This window comes from Emydura macquarii, unplaced genomic scaffold, assembly GCF_026122565.2.
Source record: "Emydura macquarii macquarii isolate MOO-44397 ecotype Brisbane River unplaced genomic scaffold, CSIRO-AGI_Emac_v2 contig_2897, whole genome shotgun sequence".
NCBI classification, from domain to species: domain Eukaryota; kingdom Metazoa; phylum Chordata; order Testudines; family Chelidae; genus Emydura; species Emydura macquarii.
Genome location: NW_027133034.1, coordinates 52,882,593 through 52,898,181, shown reverse-complemented (window position 1 = coordinate 52,898,181; position 15,589 = coordinate 52,882,593). Strand labels below are relative to the sequence as shown.

Here is a 15,589-nt window from a genome sequence, read left to right as displayed (position 1 = left end):
CAAGGCCTGAGTAGCAAGGGGAATCAACTGTTTAATTAACACAAGCAGCAAATGCTGGCTTTGTTCTTGATGCCTTACGGCTGAAATAAATATTCATGGTTTGTTTTTTTATCCAAATCAGATTTAAACTGTAGTAGAAGCTGTAGGCAGACATACATGGAAATAACTCATAGTTTTTATTGCATTTGCACACACACGCACACACATATATACATCTTTAGGCAGCTCTCTTAGATTGTGGGGGAGGAAGAGAGATTTTAATATTTATAACAATTTAAAAATCTGTACTTTTGGAATTTTAAATTCCATGTTATATTTTTCTTTTTGTAAATTAAATTGCCACATATTAAATCTAAGGCCGTGATCCAGTAGCCACCTGAGCTTGTGAGAAACTTGTGTGTGACCACTCCCACTGTCCTCATATGGGTAATTCGTAGAAGTATTTGTAAACTTGGTCCCCCTTTATTTTTATTTTTTTAAGAAGACCTTGATTGGGGTTTTTTTGGCCTTTGTCAGATTTTTTTTCTTTCTGTTTAGTTGTAATTATTTTATTGAAGTCATTCTTATTGCCAAAACTTACAAGAAAACTCCTTTACTGGTAAGATTTTCTGCAGTGAAAATAGCTGGGTCCACTTGTATTCCACAGCCATGGAACCTGCTGTAGAATCTAACCCTTGCCACAGTTTTATTTGTGAAGTCCTGACCCCAAAGGCAAAACTGCCATGGACTTCAATGGGGCCACGGTTTCATCCTAAGTGTATGTCTAATTGTCTACACACAGACACAGACAGACATATGTGGTAGCTGTCTTCAGACTAAAGCGACTAAAAATAGCAGTGTGACCGTGGTGGCTTGGGCTAGCTGCCTGAGTACATACCCAGGGGTTTGGTCTAGTCTGAGCCACTGCCTGCGCTACTGCAGCTACACTGCTATTTTTAGCGCACTAGCTAAAGCAGAGCTAGCATGTGTATGTCTAACTGCACCAGGAATCAAGCCTCTCAGCTGCTGTATAGACATACCCTTAGAGCAGAGGTTCACAAACAGTTTTTGCTGAGCCCCCTTACTTCAGATATTCATGTCCTATGCATGCTGCCTGTATCCATGGGGGGAGGGATGACCGGTACCCATGGGAGGGATGGGGGTACTCATCACATGGAAGTTGAGGAAGCCTTCCACACTCTGCTCAGCTGGACAGTATGAGGTGCCTCCCATGCAGTAAGCAAATGGAGTCACTTTGAAGGGCCAGGGAGCCAAAGGCTGCACTTCATGAGTACTGGCCTCCCTGTCAGATAGAGGGATAGCCAACATCCTTTATGGCACTGGACCAAGAATAAAATACATTTACAAACAACTTTCTTTTATGCTAGATGAGATCAACTGGCCTGAAAAGGATGAAGCACCACCTCCAGATGCCCAGGATCTGATTTCTTTACTGCTCAGGCAAAACCCTCTGGAGAGACTGGGAACGGGTATGGGGCCAGTATTTTAAATTTTGCTAATATGCTAGAACTAGCATCTGTGTTGAACATGCTGAGGCTTTTGTTTGCTTTTTTGTTTTGCCCAGGAAACATCTGTGTATGTTTACAACATGAGGACAACTCATTAGCGCATGAGTTTGTTTTGCTAGTTTGGTTAGTCTTTTGTTGATTCAGAGCAGTAATACTGTAAGAGGACATGTATCAGTGCAATTGTTGTCATCTTATACAATTCTTATTGTATACAATTGTCCTCAACTCCTCTTATCTTGTTTCAATAAATAAGAGAAACTTCTCCTGAAGATAATCCATCTAGTGCATGGAATTGTTACCCTCGTGAAAATGCAGACTGCTAAATAACTTAGTTGCAGAAATAGAGAGCAGTGAATCAAAATACAAGAGCTGCTTCATGTGCCACAAATACCATGACCTAGCCAATGAGCCTCCCCCAGTATCAGGGCACGTGATCGCTACTTGAACTAATTACTCAAATATGAATGCCTGAGGTTGGATCATACAAAGGCAGTAGCATTGAATGAGAGTCTTATTACTCTTATTCAATGTCACTGCCTTTGTATGAAAAAGAATAAAATCAAAAGCATGAAAAGTTAAGGAAATAAATGGAGAGCAGTGGTAAATTCTCCATCACTGGCAATCAAGATGGAATGGTTTTTGTAAAAGATCTGCTCTAGGAATTATTTTGGAGGAATTTTGTGGCTATTCAGGAGATCAGACTAGATCAGTGTTTCTCAGTTTTATTCCCACCCCCCACCCCGGAACCTTTGCGTGCCCGGGCCATACCCCAGGAACCCTTGCGCGCCCATGCCATACCCTCCGCCGAAAAGTCAAGAAAATCTTCCTCTTTTCGGCAGCGCGGTGTAGGCTTGAATCGGTGGCGCACTCTCTGAGCCGTTTTCGGCGGCCCCATCAGCTGTTCGGCGGCGCGCGATTTTTTAAAAATTCAGCGGTGCAGTTCCGCATCTTCGCAGAACCCTTGAACTAGGTTCCGCAGAACACCATTTGAGAAACACTGAACTTAGATGATCACAATGATCCCTTCTTGAATTGGAATCTATGAAGATAAGCTACTGCCTACTGTGGGCTTTCTATCTCTAATCAGTGCCACTCGCAAGCCAATCTGGGTAAAGAGGCTGTTGTGGGATGTCAACTGCAGATAGATCTACATTGGCTCATAATGCGACAGTATATATTAATATTTCCATGTGTGTGTTAGCTAACCTACGGATGGATTTATTTGGGGAATTGTAAGTTTGGGGGAGTGGCAGGAGTCACAAAATTATTGCAGAGTTTGGGTCCATTGTCTAGAGTTTAAAAATGTTCACTGATGTGCATTTTTACAAAGATAATTTTAAAATATGGACTGTCATTTTCAATTGAATAGTAATGACTACATTGTAAGTACTACATTGAATTGTAAGGACTGTTACTGCATGGCCCTAACACAACCATGCAGGGATGTAAGAACGTGATCTATCCCCAGTATCTTTGTGACCACCTTAGAGCTCCCCAGAGCTTATGTCAGGGTGTGGAGTGAGGTGAAGTGGGAGCAGGAAGAGAGGCCTCATGACAATGACCCCAAATAGATGGGCAAGGAGTGGGCAGAACTTTGGTTTCAACTCCCTTCTCCCGCCCACCTCCAATGCACGTGGTAGCATACAGTATGCAACATCCAGTAGAGAGCTATAGCAAATTACTGTCTTCTCTCACCCATATCACAGCCCCATGGAGCAAGGTGGTAGTCATAGTTCCTTCCCATGGCTTCTCCTGAGGCAGCACAGCTTTGCACCACCCCCATGCATAGAGCACTGCTTGTAAACAGATGTCGGAAGAGCCAGAACTAGCTCTGCACTTGGAATTTTTTTTAAAATATATTCATTGTAGACACCGTCACTTTATGACCTGATGCTTCATAATAAATGTGGTAGTCGTGCCAAAGCTGCTGTTCTGTGAGAGTGACACTGAGTCACTAGCAGAGTCTCTGCCCCCTCCTCTACCACACACAAATGCAGACACACACTCAAGTGCTGTAATGGTCAGTGCCTCCAAATGTAACATCTGCTCAATTTATTTACTAGTTTATTTCTTCAACTATTCTTGGTCTCTTAAGAGTTGACAGTCTGAGAAAGGGAATCCTGCAGCTGCTTTGAAGCTCAGAGGGGTATTTAAAAAAACTAAAGCAAAGCTTTTAAAATGTCAGAAGCAGCTCACAAAAAACAGTGGCTGCAATGTGATGGGTCCCACAGGGGCACTGGAAAATACTGCAGTTTGTCCCACAGCTCTGCCACACATTTCAAGTGACAGCTTTGTGTATATAATACATATTTAGCTGGCTGAATAGTGCTCCATGAAAATATATAATTGCATATTTACCCAGGAGACTGGAGTGGCTTGGTCAGGTTGTAAGGAAATGAATAGATATTCTAAAATACTTCTATAAACGGAGGAAAAATAACAGAAATATAAGAAAAACATTTTATTAATACTAAAACATGGCACAAAATAATTTGTACTCTTGCCATTGCAATTTCCCTTCCTCCTCCCAAAAAAGCAGATTCTATTGTTGCATTTCCCTTCTAACACTTTTATTTGCTTTTGTAAACTTTCTTGGTATGATGCACCATTTTAGATGAGACAAATATGTAGTAATATATATAATCTCTGTTGTCCACGTTCTACAGATACAACATTTCCCAGTATGGGTACCCCTCTTTTCAATTACTTTCAAAAGAAATGTGTTTATTGTTTTCTTAGAAAGGTATTTTAACTTGCAAGAATATTACACTCTGCAACAATGTTACAAACCCAGTACAGCAATATCAGGGTTTTGCGTTGGGTTCACAGTATTTGTATAGCATACAACAAAAGTGTCAGGATTTTACTTGGTATTAACAGCACTGCATGCATTAATGCCGGTGAGTCTATAAAATGATACTTTCATCATTCGCTAAAATTTCACTATTCCCACATCATTCTGCTCAAATTCTCGAAAAAATCATAAACAAAAAAGTTTAGACTATAACAAATTGTAATAAATGATGTACTGAAAAAAGAAAAGAAAAGTTGCTTATAAATTCCTGCGGGTTATTTTTCAATTGTCTCTTTCACAGACTGGGTTTTTTAATGGAGTGTGTTTGTTTCTAAATTGCTAAAGTGATTCATTCTTTTGAAGCTCTTACTGGTTACAGCACTTGTGATAATTACCTTCTGTGGTAAAATATGTTGTATAAGAGCTTGTTGTCGCTGTTCCATTTAGTTTTTAAAATCATTTTTATGTTATTTTGGTCAGTAGGTTACCATTAGATACGTCACAAACTCCAAATAACCCATGGAGGTTTTGTGGCAGTTTTTGATCAAAAATAGATGAATTTATTTAAATATTTAAAGCACTTTATAATAAGTAGACATCAGTCCATTGAAAGTTAAATTATAGAGATTCCAGTGGAATTGTATATTGCCATCCCATAAATACCAAACAGAATTTTTAATGATGAATATTATTACAATAAATGGATACTAAAATCAAAATAATCCTCTACTTGTTCCAAAGTGCTCCTAAATACTATTTAGTATTGAAGAGATTCATATCTTGGCTAACAACATGGAGTCTCAGGTTTCAGCCCAACATGTATTTGATATGTAGTAATTAAACACTTAAAAATAAGTTTTTGATGGAAATGCTCACAAAACCATAGCAATGCTACTACAATAACACAAATACCTCACTGAACAAAACGATGCTGAAGAAGTGATTATGCAACATGATTAGCAACTAGATGGCTAGACTTTGACATGTCAACCTAAAATGGTGACTGTACCTCTCCATGCTAAGTGGCATTTTCTTTTACAAAGGATTTAGCTTTGAATTAACTGAAGTATTTTTGTTTAGCACTCACCCACATGTTTTTCTCTGGCTCCCCCAGGTGGCGCATATGAAGTAAAGCAGCACCAGTTCTTTCGTAGCTTAGACTGGAATAGTCTGCTGAGGCAGAAAGCAGAATTCATTCCACAGCTGGAATCTGAGGATGACACAAGTTATTTTGACAGTATGTATTATACTGTACAAAAATATGATTTAATGTTTTGGGGGAAATTACTTAATAATTTTCTTTGATTTTTACTTTTCCTTAGCATGGGTTGAAAATCCTATTTATCAGAACCAGTGGAAATGCACCATCTCACTGCCAATCTGACATTTCAGGAAAACTAATTTTTAAAAATAAAATTACCCTTTAAGTTAACATTAAGCTTTGGAGTCTGATACTTCATGATTAGTTCAAATAATGAATATCTCTTGTTTGTAGCACGGTCTGAGAAATACCACCATATGGAAACTGAAGAAGAGGATGACACAAATGATGAAGACTTTAATCTGGAGATAAGGCAGTTTTCCTCATGTTCACATAGATTTTCAAAAGTAAGTAAAGTATTTGTCTATGTTTAATGTACAATATGTTTGTGTATGCACTCAGTTGCTTTTGTGGGGTTTGGAAAGGGCCAGAAATATGTGTATGTGGTACGTTATTTCCCTACTGAATCATCCTGTGGAATTTAATAGGGATGACCCCAATAGGGTTCTATGAAAATTTAATAGGGAGTCTGTGAAAACACTAAAACCCTAGAGAATGTAATAGAAAGTGGTATCCTTTCTATAATTTTTGAACTATCCTATAGAATTAACAGGATGGTTCAAAAGACATTTTTTTTTTTAAAGTTTACTTCCTATTAAATACTTATGGACTTTTTCATAAGTGTTAATTTTATTCTATTTTGTGCTAGCAGTTTACTAAGTGTTTTACAGACAATTACATAGAGAAGGAACTTTCCCAGATGATCCTGTGATCTAAACAGTTAATAATATAGAGATGAGCACAGTGATTGATTGGGACTGGTTAGCACATATTGTTCCACAATTTTTGTTTTGTGAGTTATATAGATTTTTCTGGCACATTTTGTGGATGACCTGAACAGGAGGCAAACCTGGAAATTCCAAGAGGTGATTGCAGTAGTCGAGTGAAAAATGATTAGGGCCTGGAAAAAAGTTGGCAGTTGGAAAGCAGGCAGACTTTGGAGTAGTTCTGCAAGAAAAAAACAGCAGACAATAAATGGTTGGAGAATTGAATGTCTAATATAATGGACTTTTTATCCTAAGTGGCGGCAAGCACTGAGTTTCAAAAGCTTTCATTAATAGGCATTTACTGTCCACCTTCTTTAGATACTGGAGTTTTTCCCCAAAAAATATTTAGTTAAAATCCAGAGCCAGTGAAGGAAAGGATAGCTTACATTACTATTCCATTCATCCTGGTTTATATTTTCATAAAGGTACACTCTGTAATACCACTCCTCTATACTATTGAGACCACTCTAGACTAGAGGAGTGGGGGTAGTCATTGCAGATCTCAGTATCCTTGTATGTGAACTCTGTCCTGACTTAGCAGCATGAGCCTGATCCAAACAGGGAGGGATGATTCATCAGAGTTTTTAATCTTGTCTTTGGAGGTGTTTTTTATCCTTTTGTAAGGAGCAAACCTGCAAGAGCAGCTTGATAGCTTAAAACTTGTCAGTATGTCATTGTTTGTATCTCTAGCTGTGACTTAGAGGCTGTAGCACACACAGCTGACAGTGTTTAATATGTAGCTTGTCAGCTAAACTAACTTTTTATGACCAAAATTTATTTTTTCTAAATCTCTTAGCCAGGTAATTTATTCTCATCTTCACATTCAATTCCAATTCATTTTTCTGCTTCCCACCCCAGATTATTGGCCATTAAATCACTAGCTTGGGTAGTGGTTCTTTTTGATTGATTGACTTTATGGTTAAGAAGTAATCTAAGAATGTGCATTGACCCTCTGACCTAAAAGCCCCAATGCAGCTATGGATTTTTATTTGCAAACTTGGAGTTCACACAGTGAAGTAGTAAGAGAAGCTGATGGGATTCATAACAAAAATATGTTATTCATGACCCTGTAGCTGAGGAGCCAAGAAAATAAAATTGAAAAGCATTTCAAGAACACAAACTCCTAGAAAATTAGACCTAAACCATCTCAGTCCTTTTAAACTCCAGGATACTACATAAGCATTTAGAGCATCCAAAGCCCCTGCATTAATGTGTTTTCCTGAAAATCTCTTTATATCAAATGTGTGTTAGTGATACATTTTTTTTCTGTAATAGGTTTTTAGTAGCATAGATCGAGTAATTCGAAATCCAGGTGAAGAAAAGGAAGATACAGGAGACAAAACAAAAAATGTGACATTGCCATCTGTGGAATCTTTAAGCTGGAGTTCAGAATATTCTGAAATGTAAGTAGAAACAACTGTCAAAGATAGTTCAAATTCAGGCTAACAGCCACTAGTGATTGCTTTGTAGCTGGTCAGTTCCGCTGCGGTAGGCCTTCACATAAAAAGTATCATTAAACATGATTTGTGTAAATGGTGTTTTAAATTCAGGCAACAGCTATCTACATCCATCTCCTCTGATTCTGAAAGTACCAGGCAGCGGCACAGTTCAGGTTTGCTTCCAAAATTGGCCATATCATCTGAAGGGGATCAAGATGAAACAACCCACTCAGGAGGATCCCAGGAGGAGCAAGAAAAGGCTATTTCTTTAAATGAGGAGATTGCTCAAGATGAGCCTGAGGTCACCACTCCAGCAAGTATCAGCAGCTCAACACTGTCAGGTAAGGATCTTAACTTACTATTCTGCTATTATCTAATCAAATGAAAAATGCCCAAGGATTTTTGTGTGCTGTATTTATGTCAGTAAGTGAGTTTACGTTCTATATGTAGAGCTTTTATCCCATATTTCTGATCTGACTTAAAGCAAAACATCCCGAACCTTTGTGTTTTGTCTGTGCCATTCCCTGAATTTTCTCAGGCATAGAGCGATAAGGTTTTATTGTAGTACCTATTGGGAAGATGCCAATGTCCGAGAAAACAATGCTTTTCTCTTGGGACACTAGGCAAATAAATAAAATAATGAAGGACCATGGAGGCTCAAGTACCTTGTTGCCCCTAGAAATGGGCCCTCCAAGTATGGTTGGCAGAAAACTAGTAGGAAAATACAAGGAATCTTACATATCCTATGTCCATGTTATCCCTGATCTTCTGAGTAAAAAGGGGACTTAAATCTATAGTGCATTCAATCTAGCACTTTATAAGAGTACCAAAGTTCATTACATTACAGCAATAATTATCTCATCCTTTTTTCTGATTGATGCTGTTTTTTTAACACACACTGTTGATCCCTTACATGTTTTAATCATTAAGACATTTTTCAATCTCTATGCCTTTCAGAACTGGCAAGATTGTCATTTGCAGGTGATGGTCAAACTGGCTTGAAAACTAATTGTTATATAAAATACTGTAATTTTATAAGGGATGAATTTATTTCCTCTGTTCACCCAACAAAAATATGTATTTATATATGTTTTGGGAGCTCTCGATGGTTAATTTGCATGGCCTCCACTTTCAACTCTCCCTTCTTCCATATTCTTAACGCCTTCACTCCCTCTCATGTAACTCTTTCCTCCTCCTCCTATCCACCATTCTCTCTTTAGTCTATGTCTATAATTTCTGTCAACCAACTCTTACTTCATCCTTCTTAAACTCAGATCTCCCTTATATAGTGTCTATAAACCCTCAACCTGTCCTCTTATCATCCCTCATACCCTTATCTTTAACCTCTCTCCCCTTCTGGCTCCTTTTCCTCTAACTTGCAAGAAACTTTCCCTCAACTTCATTGTGGCAGGCCACCCAGAGCAGAATAACTCATGCCATGAGCTCAGTGTCACTCCTTTAATAGTTCATTAGAGTTAAACTCAGAATTTGACTGACTACACCTGTAAACTTGTAAACAAACACAAAAAGTAACCTCTTCCTCACACCTCTGAAACAAGAACATTAACTGGCCCCAGGTTTCTTGGCTGGTACTGTGGAGTTTTGCTCCTGTCCCAGCTCCACTCACACTCCCTCTTGGATGAAGCAGTCAAGTCTTAACTTGCTTACTGGTTCCTGATTGGTTAGTATATCTCTCTGGCCTTTCTAGCCCTTGGAGGATTAAGTCTTGTTGATAACCAGACCTGAGTGTGTTTTTTCCTAGTTGGGGGTGAGGACATGTCTGGGCACCAGAGTTTTCTGCAGGGGGCAGAGAAGGCCTTGTAGACCCCCTTACACCTCTTTAACTATTATCTTATCTCCCTCCTTCCATTTGTCACCAAAATACTTGAGTGCCCTGTATATTCCTGCTGCCGAGACTTTTCCAGCTCTCCGTCACCTTGCTGCTTGAGTCTCTCCAATCTGGTGTCCTCCTTTGACATGCAATTAAACTATCCACAACAAATTCACAAAATACTACTACTACTTATCGGCTGAAAATTAGTTTTTTCTCCATAGATTTATCTTTAGCTGCTTCAGCTCTGTTCTCCTCAGGTTTTCTTATTTTGTATGAACACTCCTTTACCAACTCCTTTTTCCTTGTAATGCAGGTTCAGGAGTTTTAGATAATAGAAGTTAAAATAAGTGTGGTGGTGGGTGGGGAGGATTGAGTTGGTGGCAATATATAGACCAATACTAGGCGTAATTCAAGCTGGCTATCTGGAGGTTTATTTTTTTGTTCCTTTAAGATATGCAAATGTCAGTTATATTAGAGAATATATGTTTGTTTGCTCTACAAAGTGCTAGCAGCAGGGGATGTTCTGTGATCTATGAAACTGCTGAGTTCTTATTTCTATTCCCTTAAATAAAATGGGTGAGCTGTTCTAAGGGCCCATTCTGTAAGATCACAGAACTCTCAGCATCCATCACTGTATGTCTGAACAGGTCCTTTACAGGTGGATCAGTTGGTGTGAGGTTTTTCTCCATTTTAATTATTGTAAGTGCTGTTCTCCTCTCTCCACATTCAGTAGTGTCTGAGATGGTATCATTTGATCATAAATGACAAAATACAGCATTGTGCTTCTGAGCCTTAAATTGCCAACTGTCATACTGATGTTTGTGGTGGGTCTGTGCCCAATAGGGAAACGCCCCCCCAAAACTTAGAAATGGAATCCTCCTTGGTACTGTAATGCTTTCGCAAGGAGTGTTTTCTTTTATTGTTGGAAGAGCTGGTAGCGCTGGGTACTACACTAGACCCACACTTAAAGCTCCCATTGACTTCAGTGGGAATTGTACATGCAGTGAAGTCCTCGAAGGTGTGTGTTGCTTGTCTTGTGCTACCAAACATGCTGCAGATTTTATTTACATTTTATTGTCAGTGATGCAAAACCATCTCAGCTACCATTACTTCACCTTACCCTGTTAACCTTTATAAAATCTGTAATTCTTTGCATTACTTTTTATTTTACCTCTAATATTGTGTGAACTTGTGGACAAAAATACATATTCCCACCTTGCAATTGTATTGTTTTCCTCCCGTGACCCCCAGTTTCCCTCAATGTGTTTATCCCTTCTTTTTTGTACAGTTGGCAGTTTTTCAGAGCACTTAGATCAGATAAATGGAAGAAGCGAGAGTGTGGACAGTACAGATAATTCCTCAAAGCCATCCAGTGAACCTGCTTCTCATATGGCTCGTCAGCGATTAGAAAGCACAGAGAAAAAGAAAATCTCTGGAAAAGTCACAAAGTCCCTCTCTGCCAGTGCTCTGTCCCTCATGATTCCAGGAGGTAGAGATAAATCTATTTAGTATGAAATTTTGTGACTAGTGCATAATCTGTGGAACATGTTCTAAATACAAGATTTTTTAGTCCAAAATGGACTTGACTGGTTTTCCCTTGTTTACTTACAAGCCAAAGGTTATTCTCAGAGGTCACTGTGTGGAGCACTCCATGTTTTGATCTGGTTTGCTTTTTTTCCATACTCCACGAAGATAGAAGAGCTAACTTCTATTTTATACACCTGTATATTTTGTTTTTATACCTGAGCAAAAATAAAACCTGATCTGAAGCTCCCCAAACTTTTGGAGGGTGCAGAATCCAGATACAAATGTCATATTTGGCCCCTCTCTGTATAATAGGCCAGATTCAAGATCCAATCACCCCTGTACTTGGAGAGGGAGATTTTTATAAGTTGGACTGGATATCAGCTTTGCATATTAACCACCTGTCCACAGACCCATATATCAAGCATGATATTTGAATATCTGTTAGTCTGGTAACCAACCCACTGCACTTGTTGTGCAAGTGAAGAAATGGATTTAGCAACAGCTGCAGTAGGGGTCCTTGTCATCAAGCTAGTGGAGAGTTGTATACATTCTTGAAATGTTATGCTTGGTGGTCTTAGGAAGGAAAGATGCCCTCAGAATCTGGCCAGGGGCGTGAGTTAAAAGACTGAACTCCCACCTCTTCAGAGAACCAAGGTGGAAAAATGCATGTATGATAGCTCTGTGCATGTATACAAATCCTTAGGGGAGACAAAAGTCAATCCACCCAGTGCAACTGTGAAGGGTTCCCATGCACCACTCCATTTCTTCCCTCCCTACTCACTAGACAACTAAAGGAGCAGGATATACTTTTCTGTCTCCTGCACCACACACTTGCTGATCATGAGTAGTGTCAAATGAGAGGGGAAATAAGAGGAAATGTCTGAAGAACGTTTGCCTGTTCTTGAATGCTTTCAGGCCCAACTGTTGGCATTGTCAACAAAAGCACTTTTATCCCGGTATAACTGCATCTGCACTAGGGCTTCTGTCAGCATAGAATTGTTGACAAAAATTTGTACCCCTAAATAACATTGCTTTACCAGCAAACATAAAATGTGGCCATAATTATACTATTAGGACAAAAGTAATAGTGGTTTGTCGTGACAATGTCAAGTTATTCTTTTAAGTCGGAACTAAAATTAATTATTTTGATTGCAGTAGTTATTATAAAATTTAAATTGGGATTCTCAGAAAAGTTACCCAAAATCCAGCTATTGAAAACTGTCTTTAGTGCTAGTGGACAGTTCCTTATTTTTGGGCCTACAAGCATGTGTCTGTGTGATATGTTTACTAGCAAAGTGCACAGCATTCCTTCCATGTCTATTTGTTGGGAAATAGATTTGGGACTTGTTTTTCCGAACAGTCTTTGATCAACTTGTTTCCATTTAAAAAAAAAAACAAAAAACAAACAAAAAAACCCAAACAGTTTACACTTTGAGAGTTAGAAGAGCCGAAGAGTAACAAAACAGTGCGTGTGGTGGAAGAAAAATTCTGTTCAGAGAATAGATTGTCATTTCAAGCCTTTGATGAGGAGTTAAAAGGACTATATAAAATACAGAGTTTTATAAATATTTTGAAAATATCTTCCCAGTGTCATTTTAATGTTGATCATGAAAGTGAAGTTTTGTGTTCTTAACAATTCAGGCATCATTAAATAAGTTGCTTTTTATGCCATAAAACTTTAACCAGTTTACTAATTTTAAAATTGTCATTGTTTGATCTGTATATGTTTGTGTACAATCAGAATGGGCTCTAACAGGATGTTCATCTGTTCCAGATGTCTTTGGTGTTTCTCCTTTGGGAAGTCCTATGTCCCCACATTCCCTTTCTTCAGATCTTTCATCCTCCAGAGATTCCTCCCCTAGCCGTGATTCCTCAATTGCTTCTGCAACCCCTCATCAACCTATATTAATACACAGTTCAGGAAAAAAATATGGCTTCACCATCCGAGCAATCAGGGTCTATGTGGGTGACAGTGATATCTACACAGTGCACCATATTGTTTGGGTAAGAATAAAATTTTCCTCAATGTTTCTGACAACAGAAGTTTGAAGCTAATATATTTGCAGTTAAGGGGCATTTCAAGCTGCATCAGATATCTTATAGACTTGTATGCAGTCATTATTTAAAGGGAGGCAATCTGGCAAATTATTTTCTTAGGGTGACACTTGTCCGTGTGCAGAGGACCAGCATGAAACCTATGCATTACCTGAATCACATGTAGGGTCTGTTGATTATTATTTAATGGGTCTTAAATGCTTTCTCGGTCTTATGCTGGCCCTCTACATGGTGAATTTCACCCTTACTAAATTTAGTGCTCATGAAAGGTCATTTGTACATTCACAGAGTAGCAATAACATGGAACCAGCAATGTAATATCCCATGACACTGACCTACCAATCAAAGTGAAGTTTAGCTAAACCTCTATGACCATTCCTTCCTTTATCTTTCCTGTGCAAGGTAGTAGAGGATTTATGAGCATATACACCTTTCCAGTCACATTACGACTCTGCAGTCTAGCAGAGAAAGGTATAACACGATCCAATGGCTGGAAGTCGAAGCTAGACAAATTCAGATGGGAAATAAAGTGTACATTTTTAAATGAGAGTAATTAATCATTGGAACAATTTACCAATGGTCTTGGTGGATTCTCCATCACTGACCATTTTAAAGACAGGATTGGATGTTTTTCTAAAATACGCTCAGGGAATTATTTTGGGGAAGTTTTGTGTTCTGTGCTATATGGAAGGTCACACTAGACCATCGCAATGATCCCTTTTCGCCTTAGAATTTATTGGAGATAACCAACTTTCCCCAGATTTCCAAACACAACTAGTAGATAGTAACTTGCTACTAGAGCTCAGTGAGCAGTGGACTTTTTTTTCTGACAAGTATTTTTATTCACGTTCATAAGTGAATTTGTGTTTCACTGTTCACAGCTCTTTGTTTGCTTTCCATGGCCTGCTGAGGCGTTGAGCTTTACTAGCATGAATACACAGGAAAAGCAAATATTTAATTAGAAAGTTTAAATATTCAAATTATGTTCAAACTATATATGCAGTTATAAATTTTGCAATTTGTGCTGTGTTGGTTAGTTACAGAAGCGATATGGTATTGATTTTGTTCTCTGACTGTGTGAGTTCTATACTGAATCAACATAGCATGAATTGCTACATGAATTATGATTATGACAATTCAGTATGCAATTCAAAATTCATTCTGGGTTGGCTAGTTGTGTATCTTAGTTGCTTAAGATGTATTAGTTAGTTACATAAGTTAATTATGTATGCAATTAATTTATATAACTAATTGAATTAAATGAGTTACAATATGTCAAATCACAAATTGTATAGTTGATTGTAATAATCACAATTAGAATAATTTAAAGAAGAAAAACAATTTGCTGTAGAAGTGGGCAAATAATTTCTGAAGAATAAAGTGTTCTGTGGATTTTATTATCTGTTCATGGGTCAGCTTATGAACAGGGAAAAAATTAAACTGATTTATTAAATAATTATTCATGGGTTATTTATTCTCTTCTGGTCACTACTGAATTACACCAAAGGATGGGATATTGGTTCCTCTTTATTCATTGCCATTCATTCTCTTTTTTGGAACTGGGATTTTTTTTATTGTTAAAAAAAAAAAGTAACAAATGTTTTTAAATGAAATTTTGCAGACAGTTTTTAATTTGGATGGCACTTGTAGTCTGATGCTTTATTTTAAATTACTGCAATATTTAACATTGAAAATAGCCACAGTACTGATGCAGCAGCATCTCCTTCACAAAGTTGGATTCAGTGCTCTTAATAGGGTACCCGGGTTAGCCTAGCCAAGGGGTGAGCATCCCCACTGCAAAGCCCTAACTACATTACTATGTCTTCACTTTTTCTGTGTTCACCTGTGTGTCTAGGGGTGTATACCATGGTTCTTTGTGCTGAGGCATTCTAGGATTCTTTCCTAGTCAGTTGTGGGAAAACTTGTCTGTCCTTTGGGGTGGAATTGCAGGAATGGCATTATAGGACTATCAGTACTTGAGTGATTTAGCCTATGTCCTCACTGCAAAATGGAGATGGGTTCCAGCCCAAGTTAAAGTAGATTCCAGGTTCAAACCCACAGTCCTAGCCAGGGAAGCTAGCTCAGATGTAAGGTCAGAGGCTTTTCTGTGGAAATGGGATTACAGTGGGGAGATATGGTCTAAAACACAGGTAAACTGTGCAGCGTAGACATACCCTTAAACAATGGAATCGTGTCTGAAATCATAACATCTCCAAAGGAGCTGATCACTGCCATTGGTAATGTCCTGTGAAAAAAGAAGGGGGAAATATTAAACCTGCCGTACAATAAGTCAATCTTATTTTTTTCAAATTACTGCAGTTATTTTTAGCCTTACAAGTGTCAC

General features: G+C 38.3%; 1 protein-coding gene across 4 annotated transcripts in view; it reads left to right on the top strand.

The window, feature by feature from the left end:
* Positions 1–15,589, top strand: part of MAST4 (microtubule associated serine/threonine kinase family member 4) — a 414,690-nt gene that overhangs the window by 387,369 nt on the left and 11,732 nt on the right. For all 4 annotated transcript variants that reach the window (XM_067569128.1, XM_067569127.1, XM_067569130.1 and 1 more), the window contains 7 exons: positions 1,368–1,469; positions 5,417–5,539; positions 5,798–5,910; positions 7,666–7,793; positions 7,941–8,170; positions 10,952–11,152; positions 12,965–13,194. In XM_067569128.1, the coding sequence (XP_067425229.1) occupies positions 1,368–1,469; positions 5,417–5,539; positions 5,798–5,910; positions 7,666–7,793; positions 7,941–8,170; positions 10,952–11,152; positions 12,965–13,194 (1,127 nt within the window). The remainder of the gene's footprint in view (positions 1–1,367; positions 1,470–5,416; positions 5,540–5,797; positions 5,911–7,665; positions 7,794–7,940; positions 8,171–10,951; positions 11,153–12,964; positions 13,195–15,589) is intronic.